The sequence below is a fragment of the Cryptotermes secundus genome, unplaced genomic scaffold (genome assembly GCF_002891405.2).
Source record: "Cryptotermes secundus unplaced genomic scaffold, Csec_1.0 scaffold88, whole genome shotgun sequence".
In the NCBI taxonomy this organism is placed as follows: domain Eukaryota; kingdom Metazoa; phylum Arthropoda; class Insecta; order Blattodea; family Kalotermitidae; genus Cryptotermes; species Cryptotermes secundus.
Genome location: NW_019724585.1, coordinates 1,157,251 through 1,184,442, shown reverse-complemented (window position 1 = coordinate 1,184,442; position 27,192 = coordinate 1,157,251). Strand labels below are relative to the sequence as shown.

The following is a 27,192-nucleotide window of genomic DNA, read 5'->3' as shown; positions in this document are numbered from 1 at the left end:
GACGCCCACTCCCCCCCCCCCCCCCTGCGCCGCTAGGGCATAACAGTGGCGGCAGCGGGAGGGCTACCTCCACGCCCCCTGCACCACGGCATTACAACCTCATCAGGAATCAAGTCCGTGACCTTCTGGTTTGTAGCATAATGCCTCAACCGTGTTACTGTGTGCCCAAATGAACAGTCCCTAGCAGAATTTATGCCATTCTTCTTGAAGAACACCTTCAAGTTGGTTCAGAGGTATTGGAGGTGGGAATCTGTTCTTCACTCTAGTCTCCAAAACTGACCAGTGGTTCAATGGTGTACAGATGTGGTAATTGTGCTAGCCAGGGAAGATGTTGAAATTCACCTTCATGCTCTTCAAACCAAAATGGAACAGTTCCAGCGGTGTGAATGGGGGCACTGTGTGTTGTTCGGAAATAACGTCTGTATCATGGGATGCACCTGATTACTGAACCTGTCAATGTACTTCATTGCAGTAATCTGGCCATTAAGAGTAATAAAGGGATGAACAGAATAGTGTACCATGACATTCTTGCTGAAACCATCACAGAACCTCCCCTATGTTTCACTGCTGGAACCAGGCATTCCGGATTGTAGGCTTCCTTGGGTGTTCTCCAAATGTAAACTCTTCCTGATGTACAGAACAGTGTGAATGATGACTCATCTGACCACATTATGCGTGTATTTCCAGTTCTCTGATGTCCATGTCTCATAGCCATGATGTGACACTATCACTTACACATCTGAGCATTATTTTCAGTAATCAAAGGTTTAGCAATTGCAGCCCTACCATGGATGTTGAATTTGTGAAGCTCATGTCAGACAGTTTTTGTGGAAACAGGGCCTTCAAGATGAATATTCAGTTCTGCTGGCACCTGTGCTGCAGCAGTTCTGTGAGTTTTCAAAACGATCATTCTCAGTGCTAATTTCTGCCCACTGTTCCTCTTCATTGTAGTGTGGCAGTTGTTGTAACAGATGCTCCAGCTAAATACACACCATGATCTGTCCTCTTTCAAATTGGACAAGTCTCCCATTTTCCAGTTCTTTCACAAGGACTGTCACAACACAATCACTAATGCAGTTGGACATTAAAATTCCTAGATATTTAGATTTTCCACAGTGGCATTTCGTTTTTTAATTGTTGCTTCATTTTCAAAATTCATTATCTCAACCATGCGTTGTTACAAAATTATGAAACAAAAAGTCTCTAAAAGACCAATTATCAGAGTTCATATAGCTACATTTTCGTTTACATAGTCATTATATTGAAGTTTTTATGTACATATTTTGTAATGTTCTGTACTTTTGGCTTTATTCTCAAAAAGTACGCCACTTTTGCCACCGACATGCATTTCACTTCCCAATATGTGATCATAAAGGTATGTTTGAATCATGTACATTCACTATACACAGTCTTGACTGGTGTCTGGTGTTTAGGCCTCAGCATAACTTTCACTGTCAACAAAATTTAGAACTTGAGTAGGAGGTGAATCCTCCTCTCACTGAACAGGGACAAATATATGGGTGTTTCCAGAATTTTCTTCCAGGAAGAACAGCTTTTAGTTGACCAAAATTGACCTGTGCAAAATAATCTACATACCAGACAGATATCAAAGAGGTAGATGTTGATAATAACGAAGAAATAACAATGTGTTTTTTAAATGTTAAATTTTAGACTGGGTTCAGTGTGGCAGTAACGTAAGAGTATACACCTGATGATGGCCGTTAGAGGCCGAAACATGTAGTGTAGAGGAGAACAAGATCAAGGACATATAATATATATTGTTTGCACTTGGGACGGATTTTGTATTATTTATCGTGTAGAGTGCAACAGGATGCTTAAATATAATATTGTGTACAAAATGATTTACTGAGCTGATAAAATATTTCAGATTGCTTCATACTTAGGACTACTACATGTATATACTGGGCCATACTGTCTTTGATATCATGCAGTTACAACCAGTACAACTGGTCACATTTAAGCAACTGCAACTGTTGGTCATCCATCCATATGTGAAAATACGAAGTGATGATTACACTAACCTTACTGTAGTCTTCTGACAGTATTTCAAAAGTTACAACTTCTGAATCAAAACATCTTTCAAACTTCATAGACAAGTTATTAACATCATAACACCGCACTCTGGGCTTGTAGATTCCAGTTGCCAGAATAAAGTTGCCATCTGGAGAAACCCTGACAGTTGTGCTTAAACCAGGCATTTCAAAGTCCTGGATGAGTTCAATCCTTCTTCGTATATCTACAGAAAAAGTAACACATAAATATGCAAAACCTTAAATTCACTTGCTGTTTTATATGCAGTTAAACAAGGTTCCTCATCCTAGGGGGAAAACAGATTCAGAGTTTTGAAAATAAATTGCTGAAGAGAATACAGGGCCTATGAGAGGAAGTAACAAGGAAGTGGGAATTTATTTCTGGTTTATTTTATGATGGCCTCAGTATCTTGACGACACAGCATTAAATGGTGAGATGACTGGCTAATAAGGAGTTGAAAAAGACTTGGAAGGAAGAAGTCATGGCTTGACTGGGAGCGATACTGATTTTTTGCCTGGAGGAACTGGGGAAATTCACAAAAAGCCTCAGCTGGGCTAGCCAATGTCCTAGCTGAGATTCAAACCAAGCACCTCTCAAGTACAAATCTACGGCATTAATGCTACACCAACCTGCTCAATAAGATGGAGAAATTTACATCATGAAGAGCTTCATAATTTATACTCTTCACAGATTATCACCATGGCGATCAAATTATGGATGACAAGTTTAGACACATAGCACATGGTGATGAGGGAATAACATTAAAATGATCTTAAAGGAACAGGAAGATTATGTGATCTGGACACAACAGGCTCAGTATGGTGTCCTGATGTGGGCTCCTATAATCAATGAAGTAAAACATAAAAGGCACGCAAGTTCTTGAATAGCTTAGCAACTACTGGTTTTTGAAGACTCTGCCAGGTAGGTACACATAACAAAATAATACATGGGGTACCACAGGGGTCAATTCTGGGACCACTACTGTTTCTTCTGTATATAAATGAGCGCCCACTAAATGAACAAAGTGCGGAAATGGTATTGTTTGCAGATGATATTAATGTGCTTGTTATTGATAAAGATAAAGATGTAGCTCAACAGAAAATAAATAAGATCATGGAACAGCTTGAAACATGGTTTCAGGTAAATAATCTTTTAACAAATAATAAAAAAAAAAATTGCTATGTCATTCCATCTTAGTAAAAGAATGTTTGTAGTTAGACTGCAGATACTCTATAATAACTTGGAAATTGCTCACTCATCCAAACTGAGATTTTTAGGTATAGATATTATAGAAAACCTTAAATGGAATACCCACATTCAGTCAATATGTTCAAAGCTTAGTAAAACATCCTATATAATTAAATCACTAAGAGGAGTTTTGAGTCCAAATATGTTAAGAATCATTTATTTTGGAAAGTTTCAATCGTTATTGAGATATGGAATAATATTTTGGGGGGTGAAGGTAATAATATAAAGGTATTTAAAATGCAGAAGAGGGTGCTGTGAATAATTAGTGCACTTGGTAAACAAGAGTCATGCAGGCAAATTTTAAAGATTACGGCATCCTCATGGTCACTTCTCTGTATATCTTACAGGTGTTATCTTATATAAAAAAGCACAAAGCAGATTTGTTCCAAAATATAAATATTCATAGTTATAATAAAAGAATAAACAATGATTTTCATGTTCAATTCTGCAGAACTACATTTAAAAAAAAAGTGTGGTAAATATGGGGATAAAACTGTATAGTAAGGTGCCAAACAAAATAAAAAATTTGGTGGGTTTTTCAGCTTTTAAAAAAAGACTTAAAAATCCTTTTTATTGAAACATTCTTTTTATATGATAAATGAATTTGTTAGTTTTAATAAAAAAGTGGATGGTGCAAGTATTTATGTTTGGATGTCATAGCCATTCATGAGCTGTATACAGCAGTTTGTGTATTTTTTTGAAATGTTGTATTTACAGTAAAACTTGGTTATAGCAACATCGGTTTCTGCGACACCTTGTCTATTGCGTCAAATATTCAATGGTACGAACTAATTCCTCATAAAGCAACTATTTTTATACCTTGCTTAGTACGACATGCACAAATGCATCAACCTCGTATGTAACGTCATTTTCATTCCTGAATTTCTCTGAGATGGACACTGAACGTAATTTAGAAAGTGTGTATGAGCAAGTAACAGGAAACAGATGAAGATAAATGATTACTGTACTCGTATCTAGGTACAGTAAGGCACAATTGATGTAATCTACTGTAATTTGGTGAGTAGGCCTACCTTTAATATACAGTATTAGTGCGGTGTGTATTGTCAGTGAAAAGCGCTGTAATATGTCTTTGATATTACATATTTGGGCAATTCCACGTTAATGTTAGGTTAGTCTGTACTTAACTACGTATTTCACTAAAAAATGCAACATTTTAACTCGGTTTTTGGTAGATTTTTACGTGACTAACATAAGGCTACTGTGGAAGTGCCCATTTCGGTTACAACAACATTCGTTTATAACGACACTATTTTTAGGTCCCTTTGATGACGTTATAACCAAGTTCTACTGTATATATTGCTCATGATTGTAACAAATGTTGAGAGTATGCTTGTAACTTTGTAGATTTGTTTTGTTAACCTGTACTGCCAAATGACTTGTCCAAGTGTTACTATGTAGCAAAAATGGATGAAAATAAACACAAATACAAATACAAAAGGTACAAATGTAAAAGGTAAAGTTGTCCCAGTGCTCAATTCATTAAGCACTATGCCATGAAGCTGTATGGGGCAGTGGAGACACAGCTCCACCGCTCTTGACCTTGGCACTAGATCAAAGTGAGTAGTCAGCATTATGATGGCCCCTGCCAGGAATTGAACCCCAGCCATCCAGGCCTGTAGCCCATTGCTATATGGACTGAGCTATCCCGGCTACTGTAAAAAACTAATCTTATACTACAATAACAGGGATGCTTAAAAAACAGCAGAAGACAAAACGAGAAATGTTTTTGCATTCACCTGAAATCTTTTGCTGATTCCAAGAATCTAAGTAGCAATTTACTTACTGCAATTAGGAACTTTCTAAAACGAGAAAATATTGGGTATTCCCGCAAACTACCAGAATCACACTTGTGGAACTATAAAATATAAACAATCATAGGACATAGCAACAGTTGGTGTGAATCAAACCTCAAACAATCCTTGACAACAGCCTTTTAAATAATGTATATGCATGCATGATATTACACTGCATTCAAAAACTGGAAGTCTTACCAACATTCTTCTTCTGCAGTGCCCGTCTCTTGCGATCAGATAACCACTAAAATTAAAAGAAAAAAAAAATATTCTCATATTCATCCTAATCTGGTTGAATCCAGTGCCAGACATGAACTACCCATTCATAAAATGCTTTTTTGGTCACAGTATTGAATGTCCTGGTTACTTTAATCAAAGACTGTTAACAGAAAGGTGTACTCTGGTAGTATACACTTCCATTTAAGCACTGTATGTATTTTGTGTTTGGTGCAGGAGGAAAATGAAACAAAAAAGTTTACACATAGTTTCACACTATGTCAACTTAATTTTACTTAAATAAGATTCAATGCTTGGATATATCTACAAAAGTGTTAACCCACATCAATTTAATACATCCATTTCTTTCATATGGTTCAATGAATTTCAACAGAATCTTGAAGAAGAACCCACCTTCCACAGCCATGCCACCTGTCTTTCGAATGGTATTTACATAGTCAGGTGGTTATGACTATCTGCAAAAGGTCCATGATTCAAACTCCTTAGTAACTTGTGGGCTCTTTATTCAGCTTATGAGCAAGACTCAAACTTCGTACACAAGGGGATAATCTAGTAATTATGTGATGGAAAGTGCAAAAATTAGATGTAAGTCAGTTCTTCAGATTAACAAGCTGGTGATGTTATGTTCACATGTTCACAAACAGAGCAGTAAATATGAATATTAAATTTATTATCTTAATATGCAGTTGAGGTTAAACATACATCTTTCTGCTTCAGCACGTTTTTTTCATTTTATCTGTTCAGTGCTTCAAACCTACTTTTTGTAATGTTATATTTTAGCGCCCTGTTACACTTTTACTCTACTTTTTGTATTCTGTAGGAAACGGTAAGTTCACGGTACAATTATGTCTGTGTGTATGGATTTGTGTTTGTATACCTCTCATAACTTTTGAACCAATTGCTAATTGCTAGTAAAATCTCATGGCTTTGCAGACCATCACACCTTCATGCTATCACTACCATCAACAAAATCATCAAGGTAACCATGCAAACATCTGAGGTGAAAGAACAACCATGTAATGTAAAACCATGAAATATTTCATGATGAAGGATCTTCAAAGAATATGCAGTTGTTACAGTCATGTCTGTGGTGAACATAAAACAATACTGTTCTACCATGTCAAATCTTAATTTATGTACGGCAAATACATTGCACATGGTGGATCATATTTCATATTTATAGATTTAATGCCAATATCAATAACAGGATGCCCACAAAAATAATAAACATTACAATAAAACAATCTAATCTGTGATAAAATTTAGAATTATTTTAGATATATTTCCTAAGGTTCAGAATTGGAAGCCACTGTACATACTTTACCTGCAAAAATGATGTATTGATTGAACAGTATTAACTTCCATCAGCTAATATTCATCACAGCTGCTTTAGATGAAAGGTATGTTATATGAGTTATGTTTTACAGCTTCATTCATTTGGTTGTTTTCTATTCAAGGACTACAACTAATATATTCATACAAGGTGATTCAAATATGACCGGGACTGATTTTTTTTTTAAACATAATTGCCAAACACTTACTTGCACATGTCAGTCTTCAACATACTACTCTCTGGAGTCAACAAATTTTTTCCAACGTTCTGGAAACCTTTCTGATGCCCTTTTAAGAAAAGGCTTGTGGCTGGAGGTGTATCCACTCCCAAACAGTCTGGATGACGGAGTCCTTGTCCACAAACTGCATGCCTTGCAAGTCTGATTTGAGCCTTCCAAACAGGTAAAAATCACTTGGGGCCAAATCGGGACTGTATGGCGGATGTGTCAGAACGTTCCACTTCAGTTTCCGGAGGGTTTCCATTGTTGTTTTGGCCGTATGGGGCTGCGCAGTGTCTTGAAGGAAGGCTACCCGCTTTCCAGGTGTCTTCCGCTTGGATCAGAACTTTTCCTTCACGTCTGTTGCCAGGAGGTTTGAGTAATAAGCTGCATTGACTGTTCTGGCATCTGTCAGAAAGTCTACATGGATAACCCCCTGCCAGTCCCAGAAGAACGTTGCCATCACTTTTCCTGCCGAACAGCTCCTCCGTGCTCTCTTGGGTTTGGGAGAACTGGTATGCCACCACTTCCATGATGACCGCTGGGACTCGGGAATGAAGTAGTGCACCCACGTTTCATCGGTTATCACTACAGACTTAAAAAATGCATCACCTTTGTCTTCAAACTGCTGTACGAGATGACTGGTAGCTTGCATGCGCACCATTTTGTTCACGTCCATCAAAGCGCATGGTACCCACTGTGCATTCACCTTGCGATAGTGCAGGTGGTATTTCACGATGTCTTCTACACTACCAACACTGATGGACAGCATTGCTCCAAGTTCCTTGATTGTTATGCGCCTATTCTCACGAATAAGCGCGTCTGCACGATCAACGTTTGGCTCGGTGATGGATGTTCGCAGCCGACGATCATGCGGTTCATTCTTCATGCGCTCTCTGCCCTCTCTGAAGCACTTACACCACTCAAACACACAGGTCCATGAGAGACACTCTTCCCCATACTGTTGTTGGAGTCTGTGGTGAATTTCAGCGGATGGGATGTTTTCTCCAATGAGGACTTTGATCACAATGCGTTGTTCCATGCTCCGCAGTACCTTCTGTTCGCTTATCACTCTAGCAACTCCCAGACAGGACTAAACAGGTTCTAACCCTAACAGGAGGGAGGGTGGAGGTTGTGGCTTCACTCTCTCTAGGTCGCACACCTGCTGAGCGTGCGGCTTGTTTACACACAATCAGTCCCGGTCATATTTGAACCACCTTGTATTTAATACAGAATGAGCCAAAAGTAGGTGTGCACCTACGACAGATGATTAGTGTATTCAGAGAGTCCCTGTATATTAACATAAATACATCTCTCAGACTTACTTAAGTTATAACAAATGCTGGAAATTGCCCTCATGTGCTTGTAGACACACATCTACACATCTTTTCTTGTTTGCAAGGACACATGACAATCCAATCAGAAGGATGTTCTTGATGAAATTTGTGATGAATTTCATCAGTTCAAGAATGTACAGACTGCATTTGTAAACTGCACCTTTCATTGTTCCCCACAGATAATAATCAAGGGGTGTAAGATGGGGAAAAATATCCTTTGAAATTATTCTGTCCCTGAACACATGAAACAGTATCATCAGGGCTGTGCGCGCAGTAGCACCATCCTGTTGGAAGCAGCCACGGGCAATATCATCCTCATTTACATGTCCTATGAAAGAGTAAAGAATCCCTTCTCAATAATGCTGCAAGCTGATAGTGTCATTGAAGATTATCTGATTTCATAACATGGCACAACAGAGTACACACAAATCTTCTGTTCATATAACGGTGTACTGTTGAGCTCATATGGGTTAGTCAATGACCAAACGCAGATGTTTTGGCTGTTGATGTAACCAGATAAATTAACCAATGCCTCACTGGTAAAAAGTGTGACATATAGAATATCCTCTCCATTGGCAATATTCAACAATCTTGATGATGTCCTGTTCTTTCAATTCATTCACTTATGTTATCTTGTAGGGATGCAGGTAAAAATCCTTCTTCAGCACTCTACAAGTGTTGCAATACAAAAAACCCATTTGCTACTCCAATTTACAAACATTAATACTAAGAATGAGGAGGTTTTATAGTTTGAAATTTTGGTGCACAGTAACTTTTGGCTCATCTTGTATTTACAATATGATTCATATGGTTGGGTTTAGATGGTTGACCATGTAATGATACAAAGGGTTGGGTGTGTACCTCTTTTAAAGTTTTAATATTGTACAATGTGTGAGTGTATGGCTTTGGTTCATATTTTAGTAGGGTAAAAAGGCAAAGTTGTCCCCGTGCTTAACTGATTAAGCACTATGCCATGAAGGTGTATGGGGGAGTGGATGTATAGATCCACATTTTCTTGACCTTGGCACTAGTTGGAGGTGAGTGGTCAGCTTCACGCACCTGCTGCTTTACCCCCGGGGAAAGGACCCCCAGTACCCATTGGATAGGAGGTTGGGTGGACCCCAGAGCCAGTCTGGACGATTTGGAGAAGAGAAAATTCTTGCCCCCACCGGGACTCGAACTCCGACCCCTTGGTTGCCCAGTCTGTAACCAATCTCTATACTGACTGCGCTATGCCGGCTCCTCATGTTACAGTTCAAGTCCAAAAATTTCACACTTTTACTATGGTCACAGACCTGCCACAGATATTCTTGCATTGGTCATGCCTCCCCATTGGTCACCGTATTCCTGACCTGCAACGAAATATATAGGCACTCCGCCAGCGGCATCGACTTCGGGACATCCCCTCCTACTCAAAAAAATCAAAGCAAACTCGAAACGAATACCTCCCAAATAAACTATCAGAACTGCAGATGAGTTAATCTGTTTCTTAAATCCAGATTCAAAGATAAATGTCCAATGACTTCTAATGAGAGCACAAGACATACTTTCACAAATCTTACATTAATGCACTTCTTACTGTGCTGCTTTCGTGATACATCTAATTGAAAACAAAAGAAAGCATACCTCTGGCAGTGATTTTCCCGCACTCAGGTTGTATATCTTCACATTATTTGGATCGGACACGAACATGATTACAAAAGCAAATTATTAACCAATTTTCTCACACCTAACTTCGCATGACAAAACATGCTATAGATTAGCACGTTTACTATTCACTTGAAAACGAATCGATACCAAATTACTCTTCTGCCATCTATATTTGAAATAGATACATATCTCGAAGAAAGTTTTCGGTGTCGCTAGATGGATAGAGAAGTTTAAAATTATGAATTTATTTACGCCCGAGCAATTTAAGCAACAGATCCTAACCAACATGATTTAAATCTCACCCATCACTCACGCCGATTTAACAGTGAGGTGTTTTAACATCAAAGTTCCCGTCGTGTAACATAAGTAGGGATGGCAGGCATTGGCTGGGTGGGAAATAACAATGATGCTGGGCTTCTGTTTGCTACTGTTGGTTGGGGCTGGTAAAAAAGTTGAAAAGGCTACATCTCAGGAAGAGATGTTTCGTTTCAGGATTAAGTGCTGTAATGGAAGTGAAAATCAGTATTTATCTTTCGCATTACAAGACAATGTAATGTCACAATAAATGTGGGAAGTATTAAACATGTTTGCTTGTATATGAATGAATAAGGTGTCCTTAAAGATAATTGTAGTTTAACGTGCATTTCATTCATGTGATTGTGAAATCAGAATGACTGAGATACATTTGTGGTATGGTCTTGATAAACTCGCAATCAACTTCGAACCATCAGATCTACCCAAAGACATAATTAAAGTGTGCAAAATAAATAGGCATATATTTGCACTGACAAATAGCAAAAGTATTTATCATAGTGAAATGGAGCCAAATGGTGAAAATAAAGTGATTTTCACTAATACGAATATATCAGCAATAGACATAGCCTGTAATAATAAAATACTGTATTTTGTCAGTGATAGTGGACAAGTTTTTAAAACAGACCCAGAAGATTTGGCTATCAAAGAAGAGATCATTTTGAAGGAAGATGCAAAATGTTGTAGTCATGGTTACAAAACATCAGGGCACAGAGTCAAAGTGAAGACTGTAGTGGCTGAAGAATGTAGTTGCTTGTATGTTACTGAGAGTGGGCAACTTTGGATGTCTGGTAACCAACCAAAGTTGGGGAAGCATGATGAAGTTCCTCAGAGAGTTACATTTTTTGAGAAACGTTATGTGATTTCAGTTGCATGTGGAGCAAATTTTAGCATAGCTTTGGTCTATAAACCAGGACACTCTGTCCCAGACAAAGGTAACAGTGACACTGATGATGACAATGAAGATGTGTTTGTGTCGGATTGTCCTATATGCATTTCATCACCAACATCTCAGCAGTCTGCTTCAGACACATGTCCTCTTGGTCTGCATGTGCAGCAAACAAGTGATGAGCATTGTTCCACATCAAGTACCAGTAAGGGGTATACAGCAGAGGACAAGAGAAGCACAGATGACTCTACATCTGCATCAACAGATGAAAAGACTGATGGGAAAGATGAATGTTCTGTTGCTGAAAAGAAATTGCATCTACATTCAGATGGTGATGATCTTCCTGCAGATGAGAGTTCACAAAGCATTGTGGAAGGTAGTCAGAACATATCAAGGACTGTAAAAACTGTTCAGAGTGATGCAAATGAGGGCAACAGTGAATGTATGAAGGAAGAAAAGAAGAATGAATTTTTCATCAGTACGGAGGCTGCTCGCCAGTTTCTTACAAGACAGCTTTCCTGGGTATCTGGCTATGGAAGTGCTGGTGAAGATCTTGTTGAGTGTGCAGAGGCTTCTCTTGCTCTTCCATCTCGTATTATCAAGCAGAATATGTCTAGTGTGGCAAGTCTTGTGTATGAAGGTGTTAAGACAGTTGGTGACAGGGGAGCCATATTATTCCGACACATGAGCGGAGGATCAGAGACAAGTGGTAGTGTACCTGGAGGCCTTGCTGGCTGTGGATCATTTGAGGATTTAAGTGCTGAGGATTTCATTGTAGCTGCACCTAGTATCACATCTAGTCTCAGGTATTGTGTTCATAGCGAACAGACCAATGCTACAGTATGAGTGATCTCTAAACATTCATGTTACAATTTACGGGTCTTAGACAAGGATGGATTCATAGCCCATTGACATTGTAACATTCATAAGTATGACCCAAGGCAATAAATCTGTGTTCAGTGAGACTGGGAAATTACCACTTGAATTTCCTTGTCAGACATATTACCATGCAGATTTAAGGCTGTTAATTATCATTTATTTTTAATGCTCTGCTATCACTTGCAAGTATAAGTAAAAACAGAAGTTGTTTTAAATACCAAGCATATCTGACAGCATAATTAATTTTACTGTTCTGGGTAACCTGTACATTTTATGCCATATTCAACTTGGTAGTCAAATTTTTAGAGGCAAAGAAGTTAACACAAATTTGCTTTGATTGCCTTTAGAGATGGGCATCAGGATAACACAGTAACTGCATACTCATTAACGTGTGCACACCCATGATATCACATGTCAAAGAATTTATTTCTCATACTAGGTTTCAGATGTGTCCTGTTCAGAATTCTTTTTCAACACTTCTCCACCCATCATTTTCTGAAGTGATCCTTTTTTTCATATCTTCTGTTTTGTTTGATGTCCCTTATATTCTGCATGTTGTATAAAGACATTTCTCTGTGAGTCCTTCCTGTACATTTCAAAATGAATGAAGCTAAAACTAAGGTGCTTCTCGTTTCTTAACCTGTTCACACCCAAGCTTCATTTTGTTTTCTACTGTCACCTTGGTTAGTGCAAGCAGATTGGTATGTTATTGTCTAGACAGACTGGGAAATACTGAGTAATAAGAGATGCTCATGTACTCATTCTTTTCTTTTTTATTAACATGCACACTTTACAAACATAATTCCTTGCACATATCCTAGCAGAATTCTACTAAGGTATTCCAGAACTGTATTTCCATACAGTTTATCTTCACGTGGAAATACTTTATAGAGCCATACACTAATGTGACATTGATATATCTATTTTATATTAGAAGTGTGTATTCTGACTGCAGATATATTTTTAATAACATGAATATTTGGTTTTGATGTGTACTGCCTTCATTCTTAGGTGTGAGGAGTCTTTTTGGTCTTCTAGTTGTGGTACCAGTGACCGAGGTGAAGAATCTGAGATTGGTATAGCAGAGCGAGTTGCTGCAATGGCTCGTGAAGGCTCTAGATTGCTGTCAACAGAGCTGTGGTCCTGGGGTGACATCACACATGGGCAGCTTGGAACAGGTGACACAGTTAAGAGAGATCAACCTACCATCATCTCTCGTTTGACTGGAATTGGGGTGTGCAGGATAGCATGTGGGCATGATCATGCACTGGCTGTCTCATTGGATGGCCGTGTGTTTGCTTGGGGCAGAAATGACCACAATCAAGTTTCACATGAGACGCAGACAGACCAAAGCACTCCCCAACAACTCAGTTGTTCTTCAGAGAGGGTGAGGAGCATTGCTGCAGGAGACAGTCATAGTGTGGTCATTACACATGGTGATAATGTGTACTATTTTGGAAGGGGCAGGTAAACAGTCATATAATCATACCAGAGATCAAATTCAAATCACTGAGCTAAGTAATGCAGATTTAGACATAAGAGTAAGGTGCAACTATTTTGTTCAGAGTTCCTTTGAATTAAGAATGAAAACTCTTAGAAGCATCCTTGGACAGTATAAAGCTAATTGTGCAACTATTAAACGTATGGTATGAGTACAGTATTGTAATTTTCTCTTTCAGCAATAAAAGCTTAATAAAGATGGATATTCCTTCACTTTTGGGAACTGAGTCAACGCAGAAACAAATCTTCTCATCAAGACATATCATTGGTTGCCTTAACACAAGTTACCTGACATCAACTGCTGTAAAGGACCTTGCCATTGAGCAGACTTTCTTGGAAGAAATGCTCCTTGTGCACAATTCACTCATCAAGCCATTGCAGAAGAAAGGAGCCCCTGTGCAGGAAACAAATGTTTATGATATGCTCTGTGTTTGTCACAGTGAAATACTTAGCTTCGCATGTCTGAATGTTCAGTCTCTGCGGGAGTACACAGACCACAGAGGCCATGAGAGTGGCATAATAATGATTCAGCATGTCGATGAGTATATTCATGCATACAGGAACTATCTGAGCGCTGTATGTGATGTCATAGCGTTGAGTGGATTTATGCATATAGCTCGCTTAGTTGATGTCCCACAGAAAATGTTTACAGTGTTCCATGAGCACTCAAAGAGAAACAAAAAGTCCCAGGAAGCAGTAGTTTCCTGTGCCTTGCTCCATCCCTTGAAGAGGCTGAAGTCATACAAGAGTACAATTCAGTTACTGATTCATTGTAATAACAAGAAGCACCAAAGCTTGGAGGATAAACAGGCTGTTGAGAGGAAGCTCCGAGATGCTCTTGTCAAGTGGGATCAGCTATATGATGAACAGGAGCAGAAGAGAAATGAAGCTGATATCACAAGACACTTCTGGGAGAGTTCTGGCCGCATAGTGGAGTTACTAAGGTCTCCAGAGAGGCGTCTCATTAGAGAGTCACGGTCACATTCCCTCTCTGTTCTGAACTCAGGCCGCTTTTCTTCACATTGGTTTGTCCTTTTCACAGATGTTTTTGTGCATGTGAGTGGAGGGAACCAGAATGTTCATCCTTTGACCACAGTCTGGGTGGATGCCATCCAGGATACAGATACTGTGCAGGTATGCACTCAGTATCTTACAGTAATCACTATACATATGCTATATGCTAATACAGGGTGATTCATATAGAACCGGCCCAACGAAATGAGGTGTAATATAAAATATACCATACAGATATTAAAGTAATTTACACATATCTTATCTTGGATTGTGTACCGTGATCAGAGCAGGTGTTGAAAGTGTCCGCCATTTTCAAGTAGGCATTAGAAACACTCGCTGTTCAACAGTGTACTCCATGACTGTTGCCTGCCCACTGCAGACACGTTTCGGCATTGTCCTTGACCTTGCAGCATAAGGGCTGCCACTTGCTGGATCATGCGCACACCATTCGACTCAGCACGGCCCACAGATTATTATGTTGTAATTGTGAGCATAACCTGTGGAATTATTAGCAAATTCATCGGGCTGGTTCTATACCATTCACTCCGTATTATAGTGATCATCCATATGCCTATTTTGCTCTCACAGTGTGTTTGCAGAATTATGCTGCTTATGATTAGCTCTATGATTTTATTAGTGAAATAGAAGAAATATTTTGTTTTCATATTTGAATGTACTTTTATACTACTTCAAAAATTCTGAGTCTGGTGTCAGGTTAAGTTTAATGAATATAATTTAATTTATCTTATTTTGTAATGTTGCAAACTGTTTGTGGTTATCTTATTTTGTAATTTTGTAAACTTTGTGTAAAACTTACAAATGATCACTGTATACTGTCCTACAAACTTAGTTTTCATAAGATATAGTTACTTCCATGACATGTTTCTGTCATATGACCATCATCAGATTATACACTAGATGGAACATAAGTGACAGTCTACAAGATGGGAATTGCATAGTAGAAACCATATCCCACAGATAGTTGATGGCAAGAGCTGAAAACATTGAAAAATTTATTTCACAAGCTGCCAACAAAAGTATGAATGTCTACTGGGGCAGTATTAATGACTGAACAAAACCTGTATGTAAAAGGAAAGCAGTGACAAGAATTTCACACAAATACAAATTTTTACATAAATATTGTCACATGTATTAGTGACTATAGACAGGGTTTGGATTGGTGAATAGATTTATTGACCACTTACAGGTTATAACTACAAATAAGTATAACACTGTTGCTGATTTCCACACTACAGATCACTAGGTCACGCCAAGTTTTCTCAGTCTTCACTAGGCATATCATGGCAACAGATTTATAACAGTCTGATTGTAACTACAGTACACATAAAATTTTCAAATGACATGCTAAGTGTTCTTTTCACAGGCTGATTTTCAGGTCTCAGCTGAACTCTCGATTCCACCATCATGTGCCAACTATCTCATTTCTCATCTCTCTTCAACTACCACCTCAAGAGACTGTCTCAGTTCTCTCTCTCAGCTGGCCTGAGGTCCTTGTTATATAGCCTCTGGGTGGATCCAACAGAAAACACTATTTCCATCATTATAGCCCAGCAATACTTCAATTGTTGCTTATGTATTTGTTGCTGTGGGAACCTGCTTACCAAGTCACTGCCTAACAATGAACATCCACTATTCCATCTTTCAGGCGTCATGCCACAATATGGAGACTAATTAACATATTAAACAATGAACTGTAGTGGAGACTGTTCAAAAAGGAATAAAGATTCTACAGTGTCTATCCTTGGGAAAACAGTTTTGATATATATGACTATATAACATTTGTTCGACAGATGTATACCTTTGTGATATTCTTCTCTTTAATGTTTTCATTGCAAGACAGATCAAGCTTGAGATACAGATTAAAATAAGTTCTTATAGTGTGACATATTTGAGTCATGTATCTGCAGATAGCTATAAATTTGCTTGAGACACAGATTAAAATAAGTTCTTATAGTGTGACATATTTGAGTCATGTATCTGCAGATAGCTATAAATTTGCTTGAGACACAGATTAAAATAAGTTCTTATAGTGTGACATATTTGAGTCATGTATCTGCAGATAGCTGTAAATTCATTTATTTAGACCTAAATATTTTTATAAGATAAATACCATGTACATGTCCACCTTATAAGATTTAATGTAATGATCTTGTAAATATTCTATATCAGTTATGTTTTACAGAATGCTATACAGTTAACAATGCCAGAGGAAACGCTAGTGGTACATACTCCAACACCACATGCCAAAATGGAATGGTTCCAGAGTCTGCAAGGGGCAATCAAGAAAAGTCTCCAGAAAAATCATTCCCATGTTCCACCAGCAGTGAGGACTGCAAAGTATGTGTTCACAAAGCACCATTTGTACAAGGATGCCAAATACACAGGTACATAATATTGTAATGTGCCAAGCACATTCAGCAATTTTTTACTCATTATAAATTGCTCTTATCTGGGTTGTGAGTTAGTTGATAAACAGTACATGTAGAAGATCATACTGAGAAAGTCTGCTGAAGTGGTAACACTTCTGACATGTATTCAGGAGATTCCCACTTTAAATCTTAGTTGACACTTCAACTGTACTGAGTAAGTGTTTTCATTGATTTCCTCAGTCCCTCCAGGCAGCTGCTAGGAAGTATCTAAATTTAGTCCACATCTGTTTCATTTCATTATTCACCAACAATCCTAACATTTGATGTCTTGTAACCTGAATTATTGACAATGTCATTAAATAACCCATAAATAAAGAGTTCTGTCTTTTGGGATATAATGTTTGCTACCTGCTTCATGCTGGTTTCTTGCTTGACTTATTCTTTGACCCTGAGAATGGAGGCAGCTTGTTTCTCTGAAATGTCAGTTTACTTTCAACTGATTATATGGCATTGTATCCCAGAAGATAGAACTTTTCATAACCAGAAGTGTGAGAATCTCAAATCCTGCAATCCATAAATAAATATATGGAGAAAATTACAATCTTCCAGGATGTCACACCATATATTTTGGTAGCTAGATAGCTCTCTACCAAACTATACAGCGTCACATCCCAGACCTTAATATCAACTCACCAACATGTAGCAATTCTTGCTGTATAGAGGGAATGTAGATTGAGGGTGTTAGCGAACATGGTTCTAAAAAGAATGTTTGGGTCTAAGAGGGGTTACGTACAGAGTTGGTGTGAAAGAAGAGTTGAACAAGAAGAGCTGTTTGGCATTCAAAACATTGACTCCCAAACCATGATGTTATACAAACTGTGAAATCAGTATTTAGACGCATGTATCAGAAACAGTGTTGCCACTCCCGTGGCACATTGCACAAAGAACTTAGTAGTGTGATTTTTAATTCCAAGCCATAGTACACTTTCTAACTCAGTCCTGTCTTCATATATATGTGTGTGAGCTACTTGTCCAGCGTCACTTCATTCCACTTTCTCTAGTAGTGGAGCACAATATGGTAGCGTGGGAAACGGTGCAGCATACAAAGCTGCCATAGTTTTTGCAGTTGTATCTTGTTTTACAGCATTAACTCATTTTGTGGCATGCAACACAGTGGTGACATGGATTTTGCTTTGAAGCTATGGCAACAGTATAGAGAGGGGTAATGAGGTGCAGAGAACCTTGTTGGTGGGTCAGTTGTTGATCATCTCTCTTCAGTTTTGTTGTCTTTGAAATTAAGTTCTCTGTAAGTTGAATCTGAAATTTCATCCAGGAAATTATGCATACCTTTATTCCCCACCTCCCCCTTTTAGGGGGGTAAAGCAAATAGGTGTTCGAACAACAGATATCAGTCAGATGATGTGAGTGCTTCCAATAACATTTTTTAATTGTTTTATTATCCTGTGGTAGCTGTCAAGTAAGCATCACTCATTTCCAATTTTATCATCTCAGAGTTATAATCACTGACTACTGTAGGCTTTTACACACCTTGACCTCGAACCCTAGTTGGAATCACACTGTTACCAAGTGTGATACTTATAGAACAAACATCTGTTTTTTGCCTTTCTATTTCATCTATATGTAATAATACAAATGCCATCGTGAATGCAGCAATTTATTTGGTTGTAGATCTTTGTCTTTTCTTCCTCTACACTACATGTTTCGGCCGTAATTGGTCATCATCAGGTGTATTTTTCACTACATAGCTGTCACACTGCACACAGTGTATTTCATTATCATCAGTTTGTCTTTGTAGACTGACACATTTTCTTCCTTTTTCAATATTTCCTTCTTTGTAATATCAGCAATAAAGAAAACTCCTTAGCCTGTAGTCTGCAAGCAAACTATACCGACTAAGCGACTGCAGCTTATGGGTAAAGTTAGTGCCAACTTTAGTGGATAGAGGGTGTTGCATGGTCAGCGCAACAGATTCCCATGGCCGTTAGTCTCAGTTTTCTAGACCAAAACTCGTATTTCCTTGAAATAGCTTTGTATCAGGAATATTCTTCTTGTTTTGAAGCAGGGTTTCCAAAGCATAAGGCTTTTGCACAACCCATCATAGAGATAAGCGCTTGAAACTTGTTATCCGTGGTTATACAGTATCCCTGATTTGAAGTGGAGCTATAAGATGTAAAACTACTTTTGAACCATACTGATCATGTCTATGGGGTCATCAAAAATGATATCGTGCCAAAAGTAAATGATAAAATTCCACACATAACTAGATTTGGCTTCACATAATTGAAATTATTTTAGGACATTTTGAGGGAAGTACTAGTATGCCTTCCATGTCAGATGTCCCTTCCATTCCATCAGAGCTCATCTACTGACACATCATGCTGGGATATACAGACTTCTGTATTTGGCATTCAGGTGGTCTACTATGGGTGTGAGTGTATACAACTGTTTGGAACTACATGCCACTTCATCATAGCTTCACTACCAACAGAATGAATTGTGAGCAGAAGATGAAGCCTCTCAGTGAATCCCACCAAAAAATGTAGATGTTTTCAGTATTTTCCTCCTGGAAAAATAGCTTTTGTTGTACAATTTTTTGTAAAGTCTTTGTAACATAAGTAATACTGATACTTATGTTAATTCATCTCCATTCTGATCATTCCAGCGGTAGACCCTACGTCTTAGTTTTAGGTTGGGCATTTTCTAAAAACTCTTCAGCATACCAGTTTGTTTTTCTTCATATTCTGCAATTTCAGGTGTAATTCACAGATCAAAACATTCCTGGATTCTTCTACTAATAAATCAGTCTTCATGCCAAGCTTGCCACTAGACAGAAAACGTGTTCATGCAACTGTTGTCACTGACATATCTACTTTATTAGAGCTGAGTCTTTGTTCACTACTTACTGAAATATTCGCTGTCAGTCACTATCACTACTGCATTCTCAGAAATATCACTATATTCATTATCTTGCAGTGGTGCACATAGTATATCTGCATCATTTGTCCACGTCCTCTTCCTCGTACCTGCCATAGTGTTTGCCGACCAACTTTGAATCCAGGACAACTTTAAAGCACTTAGCACCCTTTATTAGGACTCAGAACTAACTAGGTCTAATAATCTCTCTCTCTCATACGCGCGCACACAGACACACACACTATCCCTGTAATAGGCCATATAGTCCTGTAAGCTTATGAGATCTCAAGGCTTCAACATTTTCTAGACAATCAGCTCACAGATGGCAATACAGTAGAACTTGGTTATAACGTCATCAAAGGGACCTAAAAATAGTGTCGTTATAAACGAATGTCGTTGTAACCGAAATGGGCACTTCCACAGTATCCTTATGTTAGTCACGTAAAAATCTACCAAAACCGATTTCAAATGTTGCATTTTTTAGTGAAATACGTAGTTAAGTACAGACTAACGTAACATTAACGTGGAATTAATATGGATTCTCCATATCGTTTGTACTGTAGAATTGACCAAACTNGCTTATGAGATGTCAAGGCTTCAACATTTTCTAGACAATCAGCTCACAGATGGCAATATATATATATATATATATATATAATTTTTATTTCTGACTGTCATAATGTCTACAGCAGTGGAGTTGAAGAGAAGGCATGACCTGTCAAGACGTCATACTTGCTTGAAAGTTTGAGAAGGTCTCTGCATCATCTAATGTGACACTTATAGCATATCCATCTCCCAAACGATTTGAGATTGAGGCTTTGTCTGGACAACATTATTTCACCATGTCAGTTTTATCAAGTATGTGTTCTTGTAGTATGGAAACCAGTATACTAAACATATATCATCAGTATCATTTTTTCTTTGTTAAGCACCATGGCCAAAAATTCCAGATGAGGCTCAGGGTTTAGTATTTGTTCCTGTGATTTGTCACAATCTGTAAATAGCTCATATAGCACATTGTATTGACAAATGTTTAGGCAACACAGAAAGTACCTTTCTGAAATATCAATATTTCAAGGTGTGTTCAAAATTATAATTACAAAATCATATTTTATGCTGTGCAAAGTGATCAGTTTTACTAGCTCCATCTAGAGGGTTTAGGAACAGGCAATTAGGCTAGTATATCCTGCTTAGTTCAGAATGATTATGATGAGGAAGAGCAGCATTATTTAATAATGGTATTCCAACTGGAAAGTTTATTAAGTAGGTTATAACAGGAAGAATGCAAATAATGAGGTGTAAGAATATCTGAGGAGGCAGTTACAACTAATTTTAAAACACAGTTCAAGTTTCTTCTTTCCAGACAGTCTGAGGAACACTTTTTTTTCCCCCCTTGACACTACAACCCCAGTGGGCCTAGGCCTACTTCCATGAACTTCTCCATTCACTCGGTTTTTCTAGATCTTACACATTCAGTAGGACTCCTTGGGCGGGTGATCAGCTCGTCGCAAGGCCTCTACCTGTACACAAACACAGAATAACGCACACACACAAACTAAACATCCATGCCCTGACTGGGATTCGAACCCATGATCCCGGTTTCCAAGTGAGCAAAGACAGTACATGCCTTAGACCACTTGGCTACACTTTATATAAACATAATCAGGATAGACAAACTTCCAAACAAGATCATTCCAGATATACAGAGCTGAACCATCCATATGTTCACATTTGCTGATATATATATGTATACCACATTGTTCTTATGTTTTATTTAGTAGTTTAATGTGTGTCTGTAGGCCGGTGGTACAGTGGCAAACTTCAAGGTCCTGGTAAACTGGAGTGGCCAGATGGGAAAGTGTATGTGGGCCAATTTCAGAACAGTCAGATGAATGGGATTGGGCGAATGGAAAATCCAGGCATCAGTACATACGAAGGGCAGTGGAAGGATGGACAGCAGGATGGCTACGGGATAATGAAGTAAAATTACAGATTTTAATAAATAGTTTTAATCCTTTAAAGACACAACATATATGATACTATTCATGGCAGCAGTGTGGGAAATTTAAATGTTTAGCTAATAAAGAGCTAGAAATTAAATCCTTTAATTGTCTCTACGGATCCATTTGTTAAGATTCACCATAGCTTAATATTTTTTAAGATACTGCATTCTAACAAAAAGTATTTTGAATAATTATAAACAGAGCAGTAATATGTATATAAACAAACAAAGTCCNGTTCCAGACCCATTACCTCTCAGAAAATCTGGTAGCGCCAGGAATCGAACCTGGATCTCTGGATCTGTAGCCAGGAACTCTGGCCACTAGACCACAGAGTGGGGGTCCGATGCTTCTAGGTGTTTGATTTCAATTTCTTGATGCATACACACAATAATATGTATATATACATTATTTCAATAATGATTTTAGTTGTCCCTGTGCTTAGTTTTTAAGCACTGCACAGGAAGACGTGATGGAATGGAGGCATAGCTCTACCATTCTTGACCTTGATACTAGATGGAGGTGATAAGTCAGATTCAGGCCCCTGCTGCTTTACCCCTGGTGAAAGAGCGTCTGGTGCCCATTGGATGGGAGGCTGAGTGGGTCTGAGAACCAGTCTGGACGTTATGGAGAAGAAAAAATCTTGCACTGCTGGTTTACAGTTTTAAAATTCAAGCAAAATCATATCTATAGAAATTACAAGAAGTTTATTAACTGATGAGTTATGTAACAGGAAATACATTTTGCCTCTGAAGTTATCAAACTGGGAACAGTGCTTTTTCTTCCTAGCATGATGCTGTGTTACCGTCAACTGTTTATACATCATATGTCAGTCATTTGTGCTTTCACTTCTTTTGGTAGACACAATCTATGATATGAAGTGTTTGTTGAGGTAACACCACAGGTGCTTGACCCATTGTTTTGAATTTCATTTGAGCAAATCACGTTGTATACAGAAACATAGCAATTACCATTGCATTTCAAAAGGAAATTTCAGTAATGCATCTCTCAGTGATTTAATCTGAAACATGGATAGATAAGCAAATGAAGTCTCACTTTTCACAATAGTAACATCATCTTGTAATGTGAATCAGACAGCCTACAAGTTATCTTGAAACACTTCATGAGTTTGCTCCCACATTAGCTATAAATTACAACTATTAAGTGTTCAGGATAGAACTACAAGTTGGAAGAAAATGTTTCACAAAAGAGATTTTTCTCTTTTCCATATGATCAAACAGGCTCTGGTGCATACCCAGCCCCATATACTATGGATACCAGGGATGTTTTACCTGGGAGTATAGTGACAGGAGTGTGAAGCTCACTAAGCACTTCCACATAGTACTGAGGTTAAGAATCATGGGGCTATGCCTCCACTCCCCTATTCATCTTCATGGCATTGGTGCTTGCTTAATAAATAATTAATAACAATTTCATCTTTCTGCCTTACTAGAAGGGTTCTTTAGGGGATTAAAGATTATTTCTGTTGTCCCCATTTTCAGATGGCAGTCTGAATTCTTGAACTTTAGAAATTAGAAGAAAATTGATAACAGCTGATAAATGTACATGGCTGATTTTTGCCCCTTGTTATGCAACTTATGTGAAATATTTTATCAGGTACACAAATGGTGATGTATATGAAGGTCACTTCAAAGATGGTGTTGCTCATGGACATGGATTACAGAAACAAGGGCACTTCATGGCATCTGTGGCATCTGTTTACATTGGAGAATGGGTTAATGGTGTGAAACAAGGCTATGGTGTCATGGATGATATTGTGACTGGTATGCTTCTGTTAAATAAAATTTGTGTTGATTTAATGTACTCATACTTGTCTTATCCCTTTGAGATATTTATTATTCAGTTTGAAAACTTTTGTCATCCTGTGTACTTTCCAAATCAGGATATAGAGAACAAGTATTTTTCTTTCTAACATTTGCTGTTATATAGGTTTGAAAAGTGGTCTATTACTTTGCGGTGAGAACATAAATTAGAAGTGTTTGAAAATGAATGCTCTGAATGTAAGAAAGGTGAAATAAGTGCCTGTTCAGGATATAAGACATTGAACCATGTGATTTATACAGGTCACCCAGTAATGTCATAATAGTGAAATTTGAGATGCTGAGCTTGTGGCCAGGATGGGGCAGCAGGGAATGCGTATAGAATTTTTGTGGAGAAACCTCTTAATTGCTGCTTCCTAGGGAGACCAAGAAGAAGATGTAAGATTAAGAGTGAGATGAAACTTTGGGGGATAAGAGAGTGAGGATTGGAGACAGGCAGAATCCCTTCAGGATCATGCCATGGGACTGTGGTACTAGCAGTGTCAAGTCTTTGAGTACTCTTCACAAATTTAATCAGTAACATATAATTTTTGTATTGTAGACTAGTGTGCTGGTAGTCTGATTTTTCCATACATTTTTTCTACAGACTGGAACCTCTGTAATATTTTCTGCACTGGATCGAAAACAAGTATTATATTAACTAAGTAAATGTGGTAGCAAAGATATGCATTCAGTACAATTTATATAAATGATGTATTTCAATAAACTCTTTACCGTTTGGAACTGTAACAGTTTGGCCGTTAGTGAAACTAAAGAGTAATACTGTAAGTCATATTATCCACACTACTACAAAGGCAGCCACTTTTCACTGAGCATTTTATGTGATGGTAAGTCTGATGTATCTGCAATATGTTTAATAAAATTAAACAAGTAATGCAAATCTCTGGTGACCTTGATTTGGACCGTGGTCAGGTCATATGGGATTTGTGGTGGACAAGGAGGCATTGAGTAGGTTTTCTCCAAGTACTTCAGTTTCCCCTGTCAGTTTTTATTCCTTGAAGTGCTCCGTAGTCTTCAGTTGGCCTGTCCTTGGCACTGTATAGCCTCAGTGCTGGCAGTGTTGTTAAATAACAACGGAAACAAATACAAATCTTACAAGTTCATCGTTTCCAGCACAGCCCACCTGTTTTTCAGCATACAATTAACAGCCAGTTATCTAATATCCAAGCATCTGGAATTCTTATCCACTGGAAAAAATTTCAAAGAAAATTTATTATTTATTATGCAGTTACTCATAAACTTCTTTACAATGCAGATATATTCACCTGCCACATTATAGTTTCCCCAGCTGCTATAACAGTACCATCCATCATCCTCCCTCATTCAGGTGTCATTACAGTTTAGGTTAGTTGAATATGTGTTTGGATTATAATACATGTATCCAAGGTCTTTCAGTATTCAATCCAGTATGTTACCTAGGAAGACTTCCATGCAAAGAGCTAAAGTGAAAACATGATTGACTTTGTACTGAGTTTATGAAACAGCTTTCCTCATGTAACTGGAAGTCACATGACCAGCAAACCCCATTCTCCATACATGCCAGAGAACAAGGAGTTTGTTATACATGGTTCTCATTGGGGTCAGAGATAAATGTTTTCAGCTAGGCAGCAAACTTTTTGTGCACCATCTCCATTTCATGGTTCCTGTCAAAACAACAGCCGTTTAAAGCATTTCTGAGTGGTGGCAATAAATGATAGTTCAAGGGGTGAAAATCAAGGTTTGACAGTGAATGGTTGCATTCCCAGTGTATTTAAATGTACGTAGAACTGTAGATGTCAGTCAGATACAGTGTTCATTGTAAAATGATTAGAAGGTTGTGTTATTCAATGACTGTAATTTTCTGTCATCAGATCAGGGTTGTATGGTGAATGTTTTAGGGTTTCATTGCGTAGCTGCAGGAGTGTTGTGTGGGCACCAGTATGAGGATGGTCAGTGCCATGTAACAGCACACTTGTGACACTGGCCTCGGTGTTTACTTCAAATCACCGGCTTCAGCTTGTCACATAGGATCTCATTGTAATGCTTATGCTTATCCCCACACTCCTTTCCTGATAATGATCAAAGACTGGTTCTTGTATTACCTTTCCTACTGTTGGCTGAGATTTGACCTTTTTAATGGGGGACATCAGGTGTTCTGGTAACTCCTTTCCAGATCATAATGGTGAATTCTTATTTTATTACCAGTGACACAGTGGCTCAGAAAGGGTCACATTCCTCATGATACTGGCGTAACAGGTGGCTATATATGCCAAAACAGTTATGCCTTTGTTATTATATGAGTTGTTTAGGAACCCATCTTGCACATACTCTAAGAAAGTAAAGTCTGTGGTGACGATTTCATAGGCTGGGCCATAATAGATGTAGCCATTAATGTGGATGGATACTTCTTGGGCCACTTTTGGACATGTAAGTCCACACAAGCTTTGCTGCAGCAAAACACTGTCACCATACTGTGCTGATAGTCTTTGATGCATTTATTCACCTCTGACACATTCAACCCCCCCCCACATACATTACATTCTGCTGCTATTTTCTGCATATAGTGAGTGAAGCAACCATGTCGACAACATTAGTGGTTCAAGACAACCACATGGTTGATATAAATATATCACTACACCAACAGGAAGATTCTGTGTTTGGGGTGTGTGCATATTCAGCAGTGGGGCCAGTTTCAAAAGAAAGAACACACTGCAGATATGTTTTGACTTACCTGCATATTTAATACCCTTTGTGTATGTCCTCCCAACCCAGCTCAGATAGTTGCCAGTAACAAGGACTATCTTTCTTAGAGTTCTCAACTCTAGGCATTTCCTGCCTCTCCTTGTTTTATGAAAGCCTGAAGGTGAACACAGAGCCAGCCTCTGAAACATTACAGTCATAATCTCGACTACAAACAATGGATGATATTCAGGGAACATCCTTACATCATGGTATTAGACAAAACTTTGTCAGTAAATAAGTGCATCTAAGTTGCTTTGAACTTGTAATCATGTTCAGTATGCATGCAAAACATTGAAGGTTACACAACACAGTTTTTTCTTCTATGAAACATTTAAGATTACAACAGATTTACAGTCTGTTTGCAACGTAGTCAGAATGATTCAAGATGTTAATGGAACTGACTGCAGAAAATGTGTCTTGGGGAAACAAGGAAGTCTCTGTAATCAGTGTACTCTTACTTGAGATTAAGGTAATGGATACAAGAACCTGAGAAGTCCATTTCTACAAATTATAAGATGGGAAGTACAGGTACTTCTAATTTATGTGACAGTAATGTTAAAAAGAAAGTCCCAGAGGTTGAAATCAAACTGGCTGGGCCAAACTTTCCCTTCTCTCCTCACATTTATCCTCTACCCCCACACATGACTCTACTCCCCTTTTTCATTTCTCTGAATTGGCCTGCAAGCAGTTCATATTAAAAAAGTAAGTGCTGTTAACTGAAATTGAACTAAATTTGTTGAGCACATCAAAATTCATATTTTTCAAACTCACATATATAAAGGAGTTCCTATACAACTTTCTAAAGTGTAGCAGAGTATTATATT

At 38.1% G+C, this 27,192-nt stretch overlaps 2 protein-coding genes across 5 annotated transcripts in view; one reads left to right on the top strand and one right to left on the bottom strand.

The window, feature by feature from the left end:
• LOC111862295 (nucleolar protein 10) overlaps window positions 1–10,009 on the bottom strand; it is a 31,787-nt gene extending 21,778 nt beyond the window's left edge. The window contains exons 1-3 of one of the 2 annotated variants that reach the window (XM_023847565.2): window positions 9,865–10,009; window positions 5,313–5,358; window positions 2,043–2,257 (exon numbers count right to left, since the gene is read on the bottom strand). In XM_023847565.2, coding sequence (XP_023703333.1) covers window positions 2,043–2,257; window positions 5,313–5,358; window positions 9,865–9,930 — 327 coding nt within the window. In that variant the 5' untranslated portion in view covers window positions 9,931–10,009. Of the gene's footprint in view, window positions 1–2,042; window positions 2,258–5,312; window positions 5,359–8,226; window positions 8,386–9,864 lie in introns of those variants that run through there. The other variant, XM_023847566.2, reaches the window with a different exon arrangement.
• Window positions 10,010–10,248: 239 nt separating this feature from the next.
• Window positions 10,249–27,192, top strand: part of LOC111862294 (alsin) — a 34,753-nt gene continuing 17,809 nt past the window's right edge. Inside the window, exons 1-6 of one of the 3 annotated variants that reach the window (XR_002842401.2) lie at window positions 10,249–11,895; window positions 12,980–13,435; window positions 13,648–14,602; window positions 16,686–16,887; window positions 21,606–21,786; window positions 23,424–23,590. Coding sequence is in view for 2 of the 3 variants with exons in the window: in XM_023847563.2 (XP_023703331.1) it covers window positions 10,559–11,895; window positions 12,980–13,435; window positions 13,648–14,602; window positions 16,686–16,887; window positions 21,606–21,786; window positions 23,424–23,590 (3,298 nt within the window). In the remaining variant the exon portion in view is untranslated. The remainder of the gene's footprint in view (window positions 11,896–12,979; window positions 13,436–13,647; window positions 14,603–16,685; window positions 16,888–21,605; window positions 21,787–23,423; window positions 23,591–27,192) is intronic. The other 2 variants (XM_023847564.2, XM_023847563.2) reach the window with 2 other exon arrangements.